General features: G+C 42.2%; 1 protein-coding gene across 1 annotated transcript in view; it reads right to left on the reverse strand.

The window, feature by feature from the left end:
* rheb (Ras homolog, mTORC1 binding) overlaps window positions 1-13,867 on the reverse strand; it is a 94,822-nt gene that overhangs the window by 42,042 nt on the left and 38,913 nt on the right. Inside the window, exon 2 of the mRNA XM_078231909.1 lies at window positions 2,360-2,431. Coding sequence (XP_078088035.1) covers window positions 2,360-2,431 — 72 coding nt within the window. The remainder of the gene's footprint in view (window positions 1-2,359; window positions 2,432-13,867) is intronic.

Here is a 13,867-nt window from a genome sequence, read left to right on the forward strand (position 1 = left end):
TTTATCATTTTACTCAAAATTGATGTATGGCACATTCTAAAAACACCCAATTTTCAGACCAGTATGGTTATTGGACAGACAGATTTGAGACGCTGTACCTGTATTCGCTTTTTACTTCTGAATTTTTGATCATTAAAATTGAATTCAAATTCTGCCTTCATGGGGTTTACTTTTGATTATTAATCCGAGCCTCTGGAGTACTAACCCAGAAACATAAATATTACAATATCTTGTAAGTACATTCATCAAAATAGAGTAGGCCACTTGGCTGTATAACTACAACTATCCTCTTTCATAGAATCCCTGCAGTGCAGAAGGCCACTCGGCCCATCGGGTCTACACCGACCACAATCCTACCCAGGCCCCAAGTCCAGTAATCCCACATATTTACCCTGCTAATCCCCTGACATAAAGGGGCAATTTAGCATGGCCAATCAACCTAACTCTCACATCTTTGGACTGTGGGAGGAAACTGGAGCACCCGGAGGAAAGCCACGCAGACATGGGGAGAACATGCAAACTCCACACACTGACTCTAGGCTGGAATTGAACCTGGGTCCCTGGCACAGTGAGGCAGCAGTGCTAACCACTGCATTTGTAAGTGTTACGACCACCCGAGTTGAGGTTCCCTAATTTTGTTAATCCGGGCGAGAACCCTCTATTTGCCACCATTCAGCCCCCAACACCCCTCTCCGCAGGTAGCAACAAAGTTTAATCTAAATAAGATCCTTTTTCCATGGATACCTTTTCCAGGCCCATAGTTCCATTTTAAAAGCAGCCAATTTAACCAGGCATTCTTGAGTTAGAGTGAGTTTATTAACTACAAAAATGATGAGAAAAATGGTAAAACACATGCATTTACATTCATATGGATTAGAAGTGAGAATTGAGTTCAATAGTAAGTAAAAATAAAAAAGTATACAGAACAGTCCTTGACCTGAAAGTAGATAATAAAGCATGCGGTCTTTATGATTATTCCCGTAGTGTTGACTTTAGTAGGCGGATAGTCAGTTTCAAGGTCCAGTAGGACAGTACGGTGACAGTGGTCAGCACTGCTGCCTTACAGCGCCAGGGACCCGGGTTCGAATCCCAGCCTGGGTCACTGCCTGTGCGGAGCTTGCAAGTTCTCCCCGTGTTTGCGTGGGTTTCCTCCCACAGTCCAAAGATGGGCAGGTTAGATGCATTAGCCATGCTAAATTCTCTCATTGTACCCGAACAGGCGCCAGAGCGTGGAGACTGGGGGATTTTCACAGTAACTTCATTGCAGTGTTAATGTAAACCTACTTGTGACTTAATAAATAAACTTTAAACCTTTAGAGTTGACTTCAGCAGGCGAATAGTTGGTTCTTTGGTTCCAGTGTTCTGTGGTTTGGCAGAGAAATTCCACAGTTCCTGTTTCAGCGGTGATCCTTTTGTTGGTTGGGCCGACCGACTTCCACAGTCAGAAAGAGGTTTGCACGATATATCTGCAAAAATGGCTATTTTGCAGAGGCACTGCTGGCTGTTTCTCTTACTGTGTCACACACCTTCAATGCGTAAAGCCCCCAGCTGCTTATTCTCAGAGCACACAAAGCCAGACACCAAGGCAGTTTTATTTGCTTCCTTTAAACCTATTCTTTGTACATTGCAACTGAGTGGCGAATTTACAATTCTGTATTGGACAGGGTCCCTTGAGAGATGATGGACATTGTGTCGTCTTTGTCTTTTAACAGTGATGATAATCAGTCTCTTGATGCTTTCAGAAGTACCTCGTCTCGAAATAGGGAGGGATTTCATTGCCCCTTAGAGAATCATCCTGCAGCAATTCCTGTCAGTAGTTTACATTCTAGAGGGCTAGATTTAATAATGCAAACATACGGAACCAGCTCACAGATGATGGTCTTCTGCAAATCAAACTAAGTGCGTGCCAGTGCTAATTTCCTGTAAAATGCGGTGGAAAACTACCAGAATATTTTGACATGCTGACACGAGAGCGGAGTTTGGAATTCTCATAGCGCTTGGGAAGGATTTAAACACTACAAAACCCCACATCAAATTCCACAATTCCAATCCATTGCAATGGTTAAGAAGGAAGTTTCCATTCCGAGCTACACGTTGCATATTAAAATATTGCTGTGGAAGCTGGTAACAGCAGCTGAACCAGGCAAGGTGCAATCACTGCTCAGCTGTATTTACCCACACTTGTTCAAACAGAAGCATTTCACTTATCTAAGATATTACTTGGAAAGATTAGAACAAGCACAAGAGAAAAAACACAGGCTGCTGTTTTACTATTTAAAAAGAACATTCATCTGAAATCAAGTCAAATGAGTTTAGCATACTGTGAAATTTTACAGGCAATATTAAAGTAATTACTTACTGTTTTCTATTGTGGGATCATACGAGTCCACAAATTGTCCTTCAACAAACTGAATAGTCAATGAGGATTTCCCTAAAAGAGAAACAGATAAACATGAATCAAGTCATCTTTCCCTGAAAGACTAAACATTATGAAATATTTATTTCTAATTATCTTACTTCCTCCAAGTCAGGTTTAGCTCTCTGCCCCTACTCCATGCACATCATTTCATTTTAATTATATTCTAAACTTTGAGTTTCAGATCAAAGCCTTTTTAGTGTTTTACAGGATGTACACAATTTTGTGTGGCAGATTGTAAATGGCATCATGCCATCATTTTATCTTGCATTTGCTTCTAGTACCCTTTTGCAATTTCTCATTGTTCACATTGGAGAATCAAATGGGGCAGCACAATGGCTAGCACTGCTTCCTCACAGGGCCAGGGACCCAGGTTCAATTCTGCCCTTGGGTGACCGTCTACATTGGTTTCCTCTGGGTGCTCCGGTTTCCTCCCACAGTCCGAAGATGTACAGGTTAGGTGGATTGGTCATGCTAAATTATTCCTTAGTGTCCCAAGTTTATGTAGGTTAAGGGGATTAGCGGGGTAAATACATGGGTTTGGAGGGATGGGGCGGGTCTGGGCAAGTTGCTCCGTTGGAGAGTCGGTGCAGACTCAATGGGCTGAAAGGTTTCCAGCTGCACTGCAGGGATTCTAAATGCACAGTAGCATTATGGTAAAGTTACTGGACTAGGAATTCAGAGATTAATGCTCAGCAAACTCAAATCCCACTGCAACGGCTGAGGAGATTTAAATTTTCCTTAGAGGAAAATGACCTTTTACCTACTGCACCATCCAGTTCCCTTTGCTATTTCAAGCTTATTTATATCCGTGACACAAAACAGAAAAACAGACCAAATGGATGTGGCGTGACATTTAGCCATTAGGCAGGCCTGATACCCTAATGCAGGACTAACTGTCTACTTATAGATTAACTACTGAACCCACTGTCCACATGGACTGCAGCAGTTCAAGGCGGCAGCTCACCACCACCTTCTCAAGGACAATTCGGGATGGGCAATAAATGCGTGCTTAGCCAGAAAAGCCCATGTCCCTTGAATGAAAAAAAATCAAGGTCTGTGCTACTCTATATAAGATCTGACAACAAGTAGGTAGACTATTTTATAGGGTCAAGTAAATGGGGCTAATGGGACAGCTTTTCAGCAAAATAGGACAGATACAATAGGTTTCACCAACTTAAAAACCATTTGATGCACTACACAAAACAAGCCATGCTGTTCATGCTACATCCATAACCAAAATACTGTCTACTGCAGTCATCTTTACATTGTGGTATAATCTGACGTAAAATAACCTGATGTATTTTGCAAGGACAAGTAAAAGAATGCATGAATCAGCAGACTCGTGCCTATACAAGACCAGCATTCTGATCCTTGGCAGTCTGAGCTCAGATAGATACTGTGAGCACACTATTCCAGGGCTGCTTTTGTGGTTTAAGGCAGCAGGTGATGGCATTGTTAACCCTTCTTCCAGAAACTTATGATGTGTGTGTGTGTGTATACAGTGTCTTTCCACAATATTTTCTGTACAGGTTTTGGTCATTATTTGAAATACATGTTCAATCAGCATGCCACAACAAGGCGAAATGAGGGGAGTAAACACAAGTGTGGAAGTTGTGAAGGTTGTTTTCATTGAAGCAACTGATTTGACAATTTGCTGATCATGGAACGGCTGCTTCTAACTAATGGCAAAAACATTAAGTTGCATCAGTTTTGTGTTTTTCTACCTCAAAATGTAAATATACAGTGAAGAGTTTCTGAATGTGCTATGCTTATTCATGTCTGACCAACTCTGCAGCTACTGCAGAAATTGCTGGTTATGGATCCCACTATTACTTAAATATAATACTGGTGCACAGCTAAATATAGAGACTGAAATAATATATTTTTCTTAATTTAATATATAAAAGGCAGAAAAAATTGCTGTCTGAGCAAAGGAATCATGACTAGGATTGGCTGTAAATGAATGTCCACAAGAATCAAAAGGATTATTCCTAATTATCCTACATGAAGAAAAATCAAAGAACAAGGAACAGTACAGCACAGGATCAGGCCCTTCGGCCTACCAAGCCTGTGCCGACACAGATGCCTCTCGAATCTAATATTTTCTTGCCTCTACACGGTCCATGTCTCTCTATTCCCTGCCTATTCATGTATCTATCCAGATGTTCTTGAACGTTGTTATAGAATCTGCTTCCACCACCTCCTCCGGCAGCGCGTTCCAGGCATTCACCACCGAGAGAAAAACTTGCCCCTTACATCTCTTTTAAACTTTCCGCCTCTCACTCTCAACCTATGCCCCCGAGTAATTAACTCTTCGACCCTGGGAAAAAGACTAACTATTCACTCTGTCCAAGCCTGTCAATCTTGCAAACCTCTATCAGGTCCCCCCTCATCCTCCGACGCTCCAATAAAAACAATCCAAGTTTGTTCAGCCCTAGTCCATATCCTCCAAGTTAGGCAACATCCTGGTAAAATCTCTTCTGCACCCTTTCCAATGCATCAATGCCCTTCCTGTAGTGTGGCGACCCGAATTGTACACAATACTCCAAATGCAGCCCAACCAAAGTTTTATACAGCTGTAATCATGCTTAATTTTAAAGGCAAACAGATTCTGCAACTGATGAAAAACAGTTATCGTCTTTGCAGTTCAGTGGTGTACAAAAAAACCATAGATTATATGACCATTAATTATATGATAGCAATGCCTGTGCCATGCAGGGCAGTCTGGCCTCTAATAGGACATACAACATATTGCATCAAACAGAATTCATACATACACAAGTATTTATGCCTTTTGTTATAATTGCAATGGCTTTATCTTAATGACAGCAGCCTAAGGAATGCTTGCTATCACATTAAATTAGAGGTCACCCGCATACTGACTCAAATACATACATACAAATGAGTAGGCCACTCAGCCTCTCCTAGCAAATCTGATTGGAACCTCAGGCCCACATTCCTGGCTACCCCCAATAACCTTTCAATCCCTTGTTAATCAAGAATCGATCTAGATCTTCCTTAAAAAACATTCAAAGACTCTGCTTCCACTGCCTTTTAAGGAAGAGATTCCAGATATCATGACCCCCTGAGAGAGAAAGGGTTCTTTTCATTTCTGTCTTAATTGAGTGACACTATTTTTAAATCGTGACCCTAGTTTTAGCTTCTCCAATAAGAGGAAACATCCTCTCCACATCCACCCTGTCAATAAAAGGTTTTGGTCAAATCACCTCTTACTCTTCTAAACTCTTGTGGATATAAACCTAGCCTGTCCAACCTTTCTTCATAGGACAACCCAATCGCTCCTGGTATTAGTCAAGTAACCCTTCTCTGAACTGTTTCGAATGCAATCAAACTCCATTTCTAGGGCAGACTATGCAACAGATGTGATGCTCACTCCTACCGTTCAGCTTATTCAGCCATACTAGCTAAGAGCTGGCAATACAATTTTTTTTAAAATCACTAATGCTGCAAACTTGATGTTGGTCATTTGCAACTGTGCTTAGTGTACTGAAACCAATGTCCTACAGAAAAAATTGTACTTGAACCAATATGTTCATGTATTAATATGACTTAATAGAATCAGAGAATGGTTACAGCACAGTAGGAAGCCATTCAGCCCATGGACTGGCAATTTAATTAGTGCCAATCCCCTCCCCGTGGCTATGCACATTCTTCTTTTTCAGACAATAATCCAATTCCCTCTTGAAAGTTTTGATCAAGCTTGCCTCCACCACACACTAGACAGTGGATTCCAGATCCTATCCAATCACTGCATGATGAGGCTTTTTGTCCTGTCACCACTGTCTTTTTTTTTTACTAATTATCTTAAATCTGTGATCCCTGGTTCTCAATTCTTCCACCAATGGAAACAGTCTCGGCCCATCTACACTGAGCGGACCCAGGATTTTGAACACTTCAATTGAATCTCCTTCTCCAGAGGGAAAAGTCACTACTTTTCCAATCTGTGTAACTAAGGCACCTTATCCCTAGAACCATTCTTGTGAATTTTTTCTGTACTCTCTCTGACGCCTTCACATCCTTTGTTGCGTGTTGCCCAGGACTGGACACAGTTGAGTCTGAACCAGTGTTTTATACAGGTTTAATTTAGTACAACTTTCTTGCTTGTTTTTGTCCCTTTGTATAAAAGCCCAGGATGCCGTATGCTTGTTAACTGTTCTCTCAATCCATCCTACCACTTTCAATCATTTATGCATATATACACCAAGGTCCCTCCGCTCCTAACCTGAAATCCCTTTAGCATTGTACCATGTCATCTTGTGCTCTACCTACCAAAATGAATCACTTCACACTTATTTGTATTAAATTTCATCTAACACTTCAACTGTTTCACCAGCTCACCAACATGTCTACGTCTGTTTGAAGTTTGACACAATCCTCCTCATAGTTTGCAATGCTGCCAAGTTTTGTACAGTCCACAAATTTTGAAATTGTGCACTATACACCAAGGTTTAGGTCATTAGCATGCAACAGTCCCAACACTCCACTATAAACCTTCCTCCGGACTGAAAAACAACCTTTATGCACCCAAGAGTAAATGTTGGAAAATTTTGGTTTCAGATTCCAGCATCCGCAGCAATTTGCTTTTAACCATTATGCATCACTGTTTCCTGTCATTTGGCCAATTTTGTATGTTGCTACTGTCCCCGTGATCCATGAGCTATAACTTTGGTCACAGGTCTGCTATATAGCACTTTTCAACTGAAAGTCCATATACGCATCAACACCATTACCCTTATCAATACTCGCTGTGAGCTCAAAAAACTTCAGCAAATCAGTTAACCACAATTTGCCCAGAACAAATCCATGCTGGTTTTTCTGAATTACGTGACACTGTTGTAAAATCTCATTTCTGGAAGCTTCCCCACCACCAAGGTCAACCTGGGTGGGTCATTGCTGGGCTTGTCTGTGATACTCAGCCAAGCAAAGTTTCGTCTGTCAGCAGTGCTTCATTCTTCTGTCAAAGTACTAAATATTCTCTCTCCAAGATCAACTCAATGCTTCGAGATGATGTGCTGCTATACACACAAGCTGTTCAAGCAGACAAAATTCTCTCACTCCCCCTTACTAAAATTCTAGCTACACCATTAGATTTTATAAGATTGTTTGGAAGAAATATACAACAGTAACATTTTTCTTACTATCTGTGGCACTAAACGATCAGTCCAGCGGTTTAGGTGGCCGGGTCAGCAAGTTGTCGAGGCGGACAGACCACCAGGCCTGACCAAGTCTGTGCTGAGTCAGCTTGTCTCAGTCAGGGTGGCAATAGGTTTACCATAATCCATTTCAGCAACTGTACTATTCGGAAAGGGAAGGATGAGGGGGCAGAAATTAAAAAGCCCAGGTACTGATTCATTGGTGCTTTTCAACATAAGCACGGTTTCAGAATGGATCAGGCTTAGCTGTAGTGTCCTCTGTGATACCATAGTCTGTATGAATATGGGCCAGCTTTACATAGATGGCCATTAATACCAGACATTATTTGATGCCTGCATCCATGGAAACATATCTCTTTAAAGTCGTCACACATTCAGAAGGGAAGCAGCAAATGGAAGAAAATTGGCAACAAGTTTCGGAAGTAAAAGCCTCAGTTTTCCACCACCGTTTATTTGACTATTTACTTCTTAAAGATCCTGTGTGCTCATGTGCTCACATTGTCACAAAATCCAATGTCCCTTCTCGACAAGAGAAGTGGCTGAAACTTCAAGTCCCAACAGAATTTGGAGTTTTCATGCACGCTTGAACCAGTGGCAGACTGCGTGTGCACAGTTCAGCATTTTAAATTCTTTGGACCAAAGGCCAGCCCAGCACACATGCAAAAAAAAGGTGAGAAAATCTGGGTCACATAACCATTGTAGACAAGTGTTCCAGGCAGGGGACAGGGAGAGTTCCCAAAGGGCAATGGGACAGGGAGATGTCCCAAAGGGTCCCAAGACAGGAGAGTGGGGCAGGAAGCAGTCCAGGTTTAGTAAAAAGAGGAACAAAGGGGCTCCAAGCAAAAAAAGGGCTGCAGTTGGCAGGGTGAAGTAGCGAGGGACTCAGAAGACACCAGGCAAAGAACAAAGAACAGTACAGCACAGGAAACAGGCCCTTCGGCCCTCCAAGCCTGTGCCGCTCCTTGGTCCAACTAGATCAATCGTTTGTATCCCTCCATTCCCAGGCTGCTCATGTGACTATCCAGGTAAGTCTTAAACGATGTCAGCGTGCCTGCCTCCACCACCCTACTTGGCAGCGCATTCCAGGCCCCCACCACCCTCTGTGTAAAAAAACGTCCCTCTGATGTCTGAGTTATACTTCGCCCCTCTCACCTTGAGCCCGTGACCCCTCGTGAACGTCACTTCTGATCTGGGAAAAAGCTTCCCACCGTTCACCCTATTTATCCCCTTCATAATCTTGTACACCTCTATTAGATCTCCCCTCATTCTCCGTCTTTCCAGGGAGAACAGCCCCAGTTTACCCAATCTCTCCTCATAGCTAAGACCCTTCATACCAGGCAACATCCTGGTAAACCTTCTCTGCACTCTCTCTAACGCCTCCACGTCCTTCTGGTAGTGCGGCGACCAGAACTGGACGCAGTACTCCAAATGTGGCGTAACCAGCGTTCTATACAGCTGCATCATCAGACTCCAGCAACTGAAGAACACCCAACAGAAGCCTGGTTGATCAAAGAGGGCTCAAGAGAAGCCCTGAAAATTGTGAGGTGGTGGTTGGTGACTCTGCGCTCCAGGCCATTGGGGCAAAGAAACCCCTTTGGAGCAGTAGCATTCCGTTCAGCACAGCCAAAAAAGAAGTTGTGCTTATAAATTAGTGGTCAAGTGCAGACTCGGGAATCCTGGGGAATAGAGCCTCAGGAGAAGAGATTTAAACCCTGCATGGCAAGTTGTTGTTGATGTGGCAAACTTGGAGTAACATTTGGAGAGAATTCCAGGGCAGGGTCTCCAAGAGGTGAAGACTGAAATCCCGTGCGAGGAGAGAGTTTCAGTCAGATTGGTCGATTCCGTTTACCTAACATCTGGGCAGGTTGTTGCAACCGTGGAATCTGCCTTGGTCACATTTTCTATTTATTGTGCAGTGTGATGTGTTTGACCACAGTTTTCCTGTTAACATATATCACACATTAATCCTGAATGTAAATTGTTTCATCTTTGACCTTGTATAGTGAAATTTATTTTTGTTTGTTCAAAACCTTTGGGATATTGTCTTACCAAGTGTCTTGATTTTCAACCTTTGTCTGTTTTACCAATCTTACCAATGGTCGGGTCCAGGGTCATAACGATATTCATGCACACAGGGCACTGATTTCAAATTAATTATTTACTCTACAATATACATTTGTTTCTCGCAAGCATTTAAAGAGTATTGTTCCTACATATTTCTAAACAAAATACTCATCCTAGCATGGCACTGAGCCACATAGAATCATAGAATCCTACAATGCAGGAGGCGGCCATTCAGCCCATTGAGTCTGCACCCACCCAGGCCCTTTCCCCACAACCCCATGCATTTACCCTAGCTCGTCCCCCTGACTCTAAGGGGCAATTTAGCATGGCCAATCCACCTAACCATTAAGTAAGACAACCTTTGACTTGATTTCTAGTCTATTCCAAGTTGGTTAGCTGAACTCAGCCAGGAACCGTGGAGTTGCGCAAAGTAAAAGCTTCAGTGCCTCAGGCTGGTAAAAGATAACAATGTACTGTCAACGCTAACTCATTATGCTTGTGAGGTGTGATCACTTCAAGTGATACTGAAAACCTCCTCATGCCTATTGAAGTGTGCACCTAAGAAAATTCATCTTCAGGAAAGGAAGGAGAAAATGGGAAGAGGAAGCAGCTGGAAGGGACAATAAACGTTTAGGAAAAACAAATATTGTCTCGTAAATTTGTAATCTCATCTGTGTTTTCAGGGGTGAGGTGACCACCAACCCAACCTCTCTCTCCCACATTTCATTTCTGATACAATATTTATTAATGTTTTTGGATAAATATTTTTAGGATCATACTAGAATAGTTAGGTGGTTTGCCTTGGATTGGTGCAGACGTGATGGGCTGAAGGGCCTTTTTCTATGCCATATACCTCAGTGACTTGGAACTATTTTTAATAGAGCAGACTGCCGCAGTGAAATAAAAAAGACTAAATATCACAACTTGATTTATTAAAGCAGGCTGTGAAAATAATTAAAGCTAATGCCTAAAGCAGCAGTTTCTCACACGCAATTAGTTCTACTCAAGTTTGAACTAATTAACAACCTTTTCACCTAAACGTTGGAGAAAATATAAATCCTTTTCCAAAATTATTTATACTCTTCAACTGGTGAGTAGCATTGAGAACCACAGCACATTTTTACGAGGAGCAAAACGAAAATCAGAAGATAGTTGCTGTTAGTTCACTTGCTTCAAAACTGTACACATTTATCAGGAATTCAGGGCAAATATTGGTAAATTAAGTTGCACAATTTCTTGTATACTTTCAATTAAATGCATGATTCACACATGTCTGGAATTGCTGTTTCAAAGGTCTCACTATTGCTAGTTTTAAATCATGTTGGGAATTTACAAATTCCACACCTATTATTCCACAATGAGCCAAGCACACATACCGCCATTCCTGCTGCATCCCCTCAAAAAAAAGACACAGTAATTCCCATGTTCTGAGAAAAGGAACAACACTTCACCCCGACTACTGCAGGCTGTGAAAATACAATGAATGTTCTTCAACTGAAACCATGCCTATTGCACCCCAGCAGGACGATAGCAAAAAATTAACTCTTTCCAAAAAGGAGATTGTCAAGGAGTTCCTTCATGTGTTTTCCACGGTACTTCACATCTGCCAGGGAATGTGATATATACTTTCACCTCTAACTAGCACAATGCTGAATTAGATTCTTTGGGTTAATGGATACCTCAAAAGTTGTGGTGGGTGAATGAAAGTTCCAATTGTTAAATTAGAAACTTCAATTTTAATAATAAATTCAAAGGACAATCAGATTTTAAAACTTTTTGAAAATTAATGCTCGAGTATGAGATTTGCTGACAAGTCCGTCTTTTCTATCTGCAACAACTGAGCTGCTTTTGAGGTCAGTTCAGACAGCAGTTAGGAATAAACATGTTTGTTTGTGATGTAATCAAATAGGCCACACTAGGTAGGGAAGACAGATTTTTTTTCCCCTCAAACAACATTAGTGAAGATCAGATTTAAAAAGGAATTTAATTCAAATTCTCAAACCACCACATGATAGGATTTGAATTCTCAGGAATAGAACCCTCTGAACCTTCTTGAACATTTTTGGCAGTCAGGGCCATTTACAAGTCATGACCCTGGGCAAAACAGGACTGTGCCTCCTGGGATCATTTAACACAATGGTTCAAATTAAGAGGCTGCTTCCAGCAGTAGTGTCCAATTCGGGATGGTGAGCAGGCTATAGGGGAAAGGCGGCGAGTCAGCACATGAGACGGCAAGGCTGGCCAACAGTCTTCACTGTTAATGCAGCAAGTGTGCTGCTAGTGTGCATGGGATGCCAGAGAGCTGGACAAAATGGAATCATGAAATGGCTGCCGACTCGCCACAAGCACTGTTCCTTACTGCAGTCTCCGGGAGATTAGAAGGAAAATTGGAGTGGAGGACCTCAGGGTTGTCAATTTGCATTTTGTAGTAGTAGATGTAATTTATTTGTTACGGCACTCTGACCTCCCACTCTGCATGCTCCTCCTGTTATATGATGAACTGCAGACAAGAGCAGGGCTCCCATGAAATGCCAGTAAGATTACACTGGAAAATTGCTATCTTAACTGGCATCCAGCCACTGCCGGGCAGGTTGCCATCACTGCACTGAAAAAACTGCAAGCAGACAGCATCACATCAGAGAACCAGAACAGCCTCTCTGTCATTTACCTGGCACCATCAGATTCCTGGGAAAAGTCCCCCCTACATTCTCTCTCTAGGTCAGTAACAACTACAACATGACCATACATGGTACAAGATTCTACTGCTTTGGACACTTACTAATTTTCCATTTCATAGAAAACAACTAAAGTGGAACTGAATTGTCATTTAAAAAAGATCACAAACCATTCATTGAAAACAAAATGGAATTCTGGAGAATAATAAGCTATATAATTTTTTTGTCGATGGAATAGTTAACCAATTAAGCCATAAGACATCGGAGCAGAATTAGGGCACTCGGCCCATCAAGTCTGCTCCGCTATTCAATCATGGCTGATATTTTTCTCATCCTCATTCTCCAGTCTTTTCCCCATAATCCCTGATCCCCTTATTAATCAAGAACCTATCTATCTCTGTCTTAAAGACACTCAATGACCTGGCCTCCACAGCCTTCTGCGGCAAAGAGTTCCACAGATTCACCCCACTCTCTGGCTGAAGAAATTCCTCCTCATCTCTGTTTTAAAGGATCGTCCCTTCAGCCTGAAGTTGTGCCCTCTGGTTCTAGTTTTTCGTACTACTGGAAACCCCATCCTCTCCACGTCCACTCTATCCAGGCCTCCTTTGGTCTTAAGTGGTTTAAGCAGAACCAAATGTAGCTCCATGATTCAGCTTTATGATTCAGCTCATGGAACCCCCCTTTTTGTGCTGAACTTGTTTCAAATTCAAGCCCAGGCAGTTTAAAGAACTGAACTAAGTTAATATCTGAGGTTGTCTTGCAAGGGAAGTTTGGGTATGCTAAGCTTGTATCTGGAGTTGAGGCGCAACTTGATTGAAACATAAGATCCTGAGAGGTCTTGACAGGGTGGATATGGAGAGGATGTTTCCTCTTGTGGGAAAATCTAGAACTAGGTGTCACTGTTTAAAAATAAGGGGTCACCCACTTAAAAACAGAGGTGAGGCATTTTTGTTTTCACTTAGAGGATCCTGAATCTTTGGAACTCTTCTTGAAAGGGTGGCGGAAGAGGTCTTTGAATATTTTTAAGGCAGAGGTGGATAGATTCTTGCAAAGCAAAGGAGTGGGTGATAAGTTATTGGAGTAGGCAGGTTTCAGGTTTCTATCAGATCAGCCATGATCGTACTAAATGGCAGACCAGACTCCCAAGGGCTGAATGGCCTCCTCCTGCTCTTGATTCTTATGTAGTACTAGAAAAAAAAACTGCTCACCGTCTGATCAAAATCCGCCAGTTTAGTATCAGCGCTCCAGTTTAGGAATTTTAAACAACTGAAGTAGAACCACAGAATGGTTAAAGTACAGAGGCCAGTTTGTGCTGGCTCGGCCAGCATTTATTGCCCCCCCCCCCCAAAAGGGCATTTATGAGTTAACCACATTGTTGTGGATCTGCAGTCACATATAGGCCAGACCAAGGGCGGGCAACAGATTTCCTTCCCGAAGGACAATTATGAATAAGGTAGGTCTTTGACAAATAAAGAGTGCTGGAAAATCTCAGCAGGCCTGGCAGCATCTGTGGAGAGAGAATAGAGCTAACGTTT

Source organism: Mustelus asterias, chromosome 2, assembly GCF_964213995.1.
Source record: "Mustelus asterias chromosome 2, sMusAst1.hap1.1, whole genome shotgun sequence".
NCBI classification, from domain to species: Eukaryota; Metazoa; Chordata; class Chondrichthyes; order Carcharhiniformes; family Triakidae; genus Mustelus; species Mustelus asterias.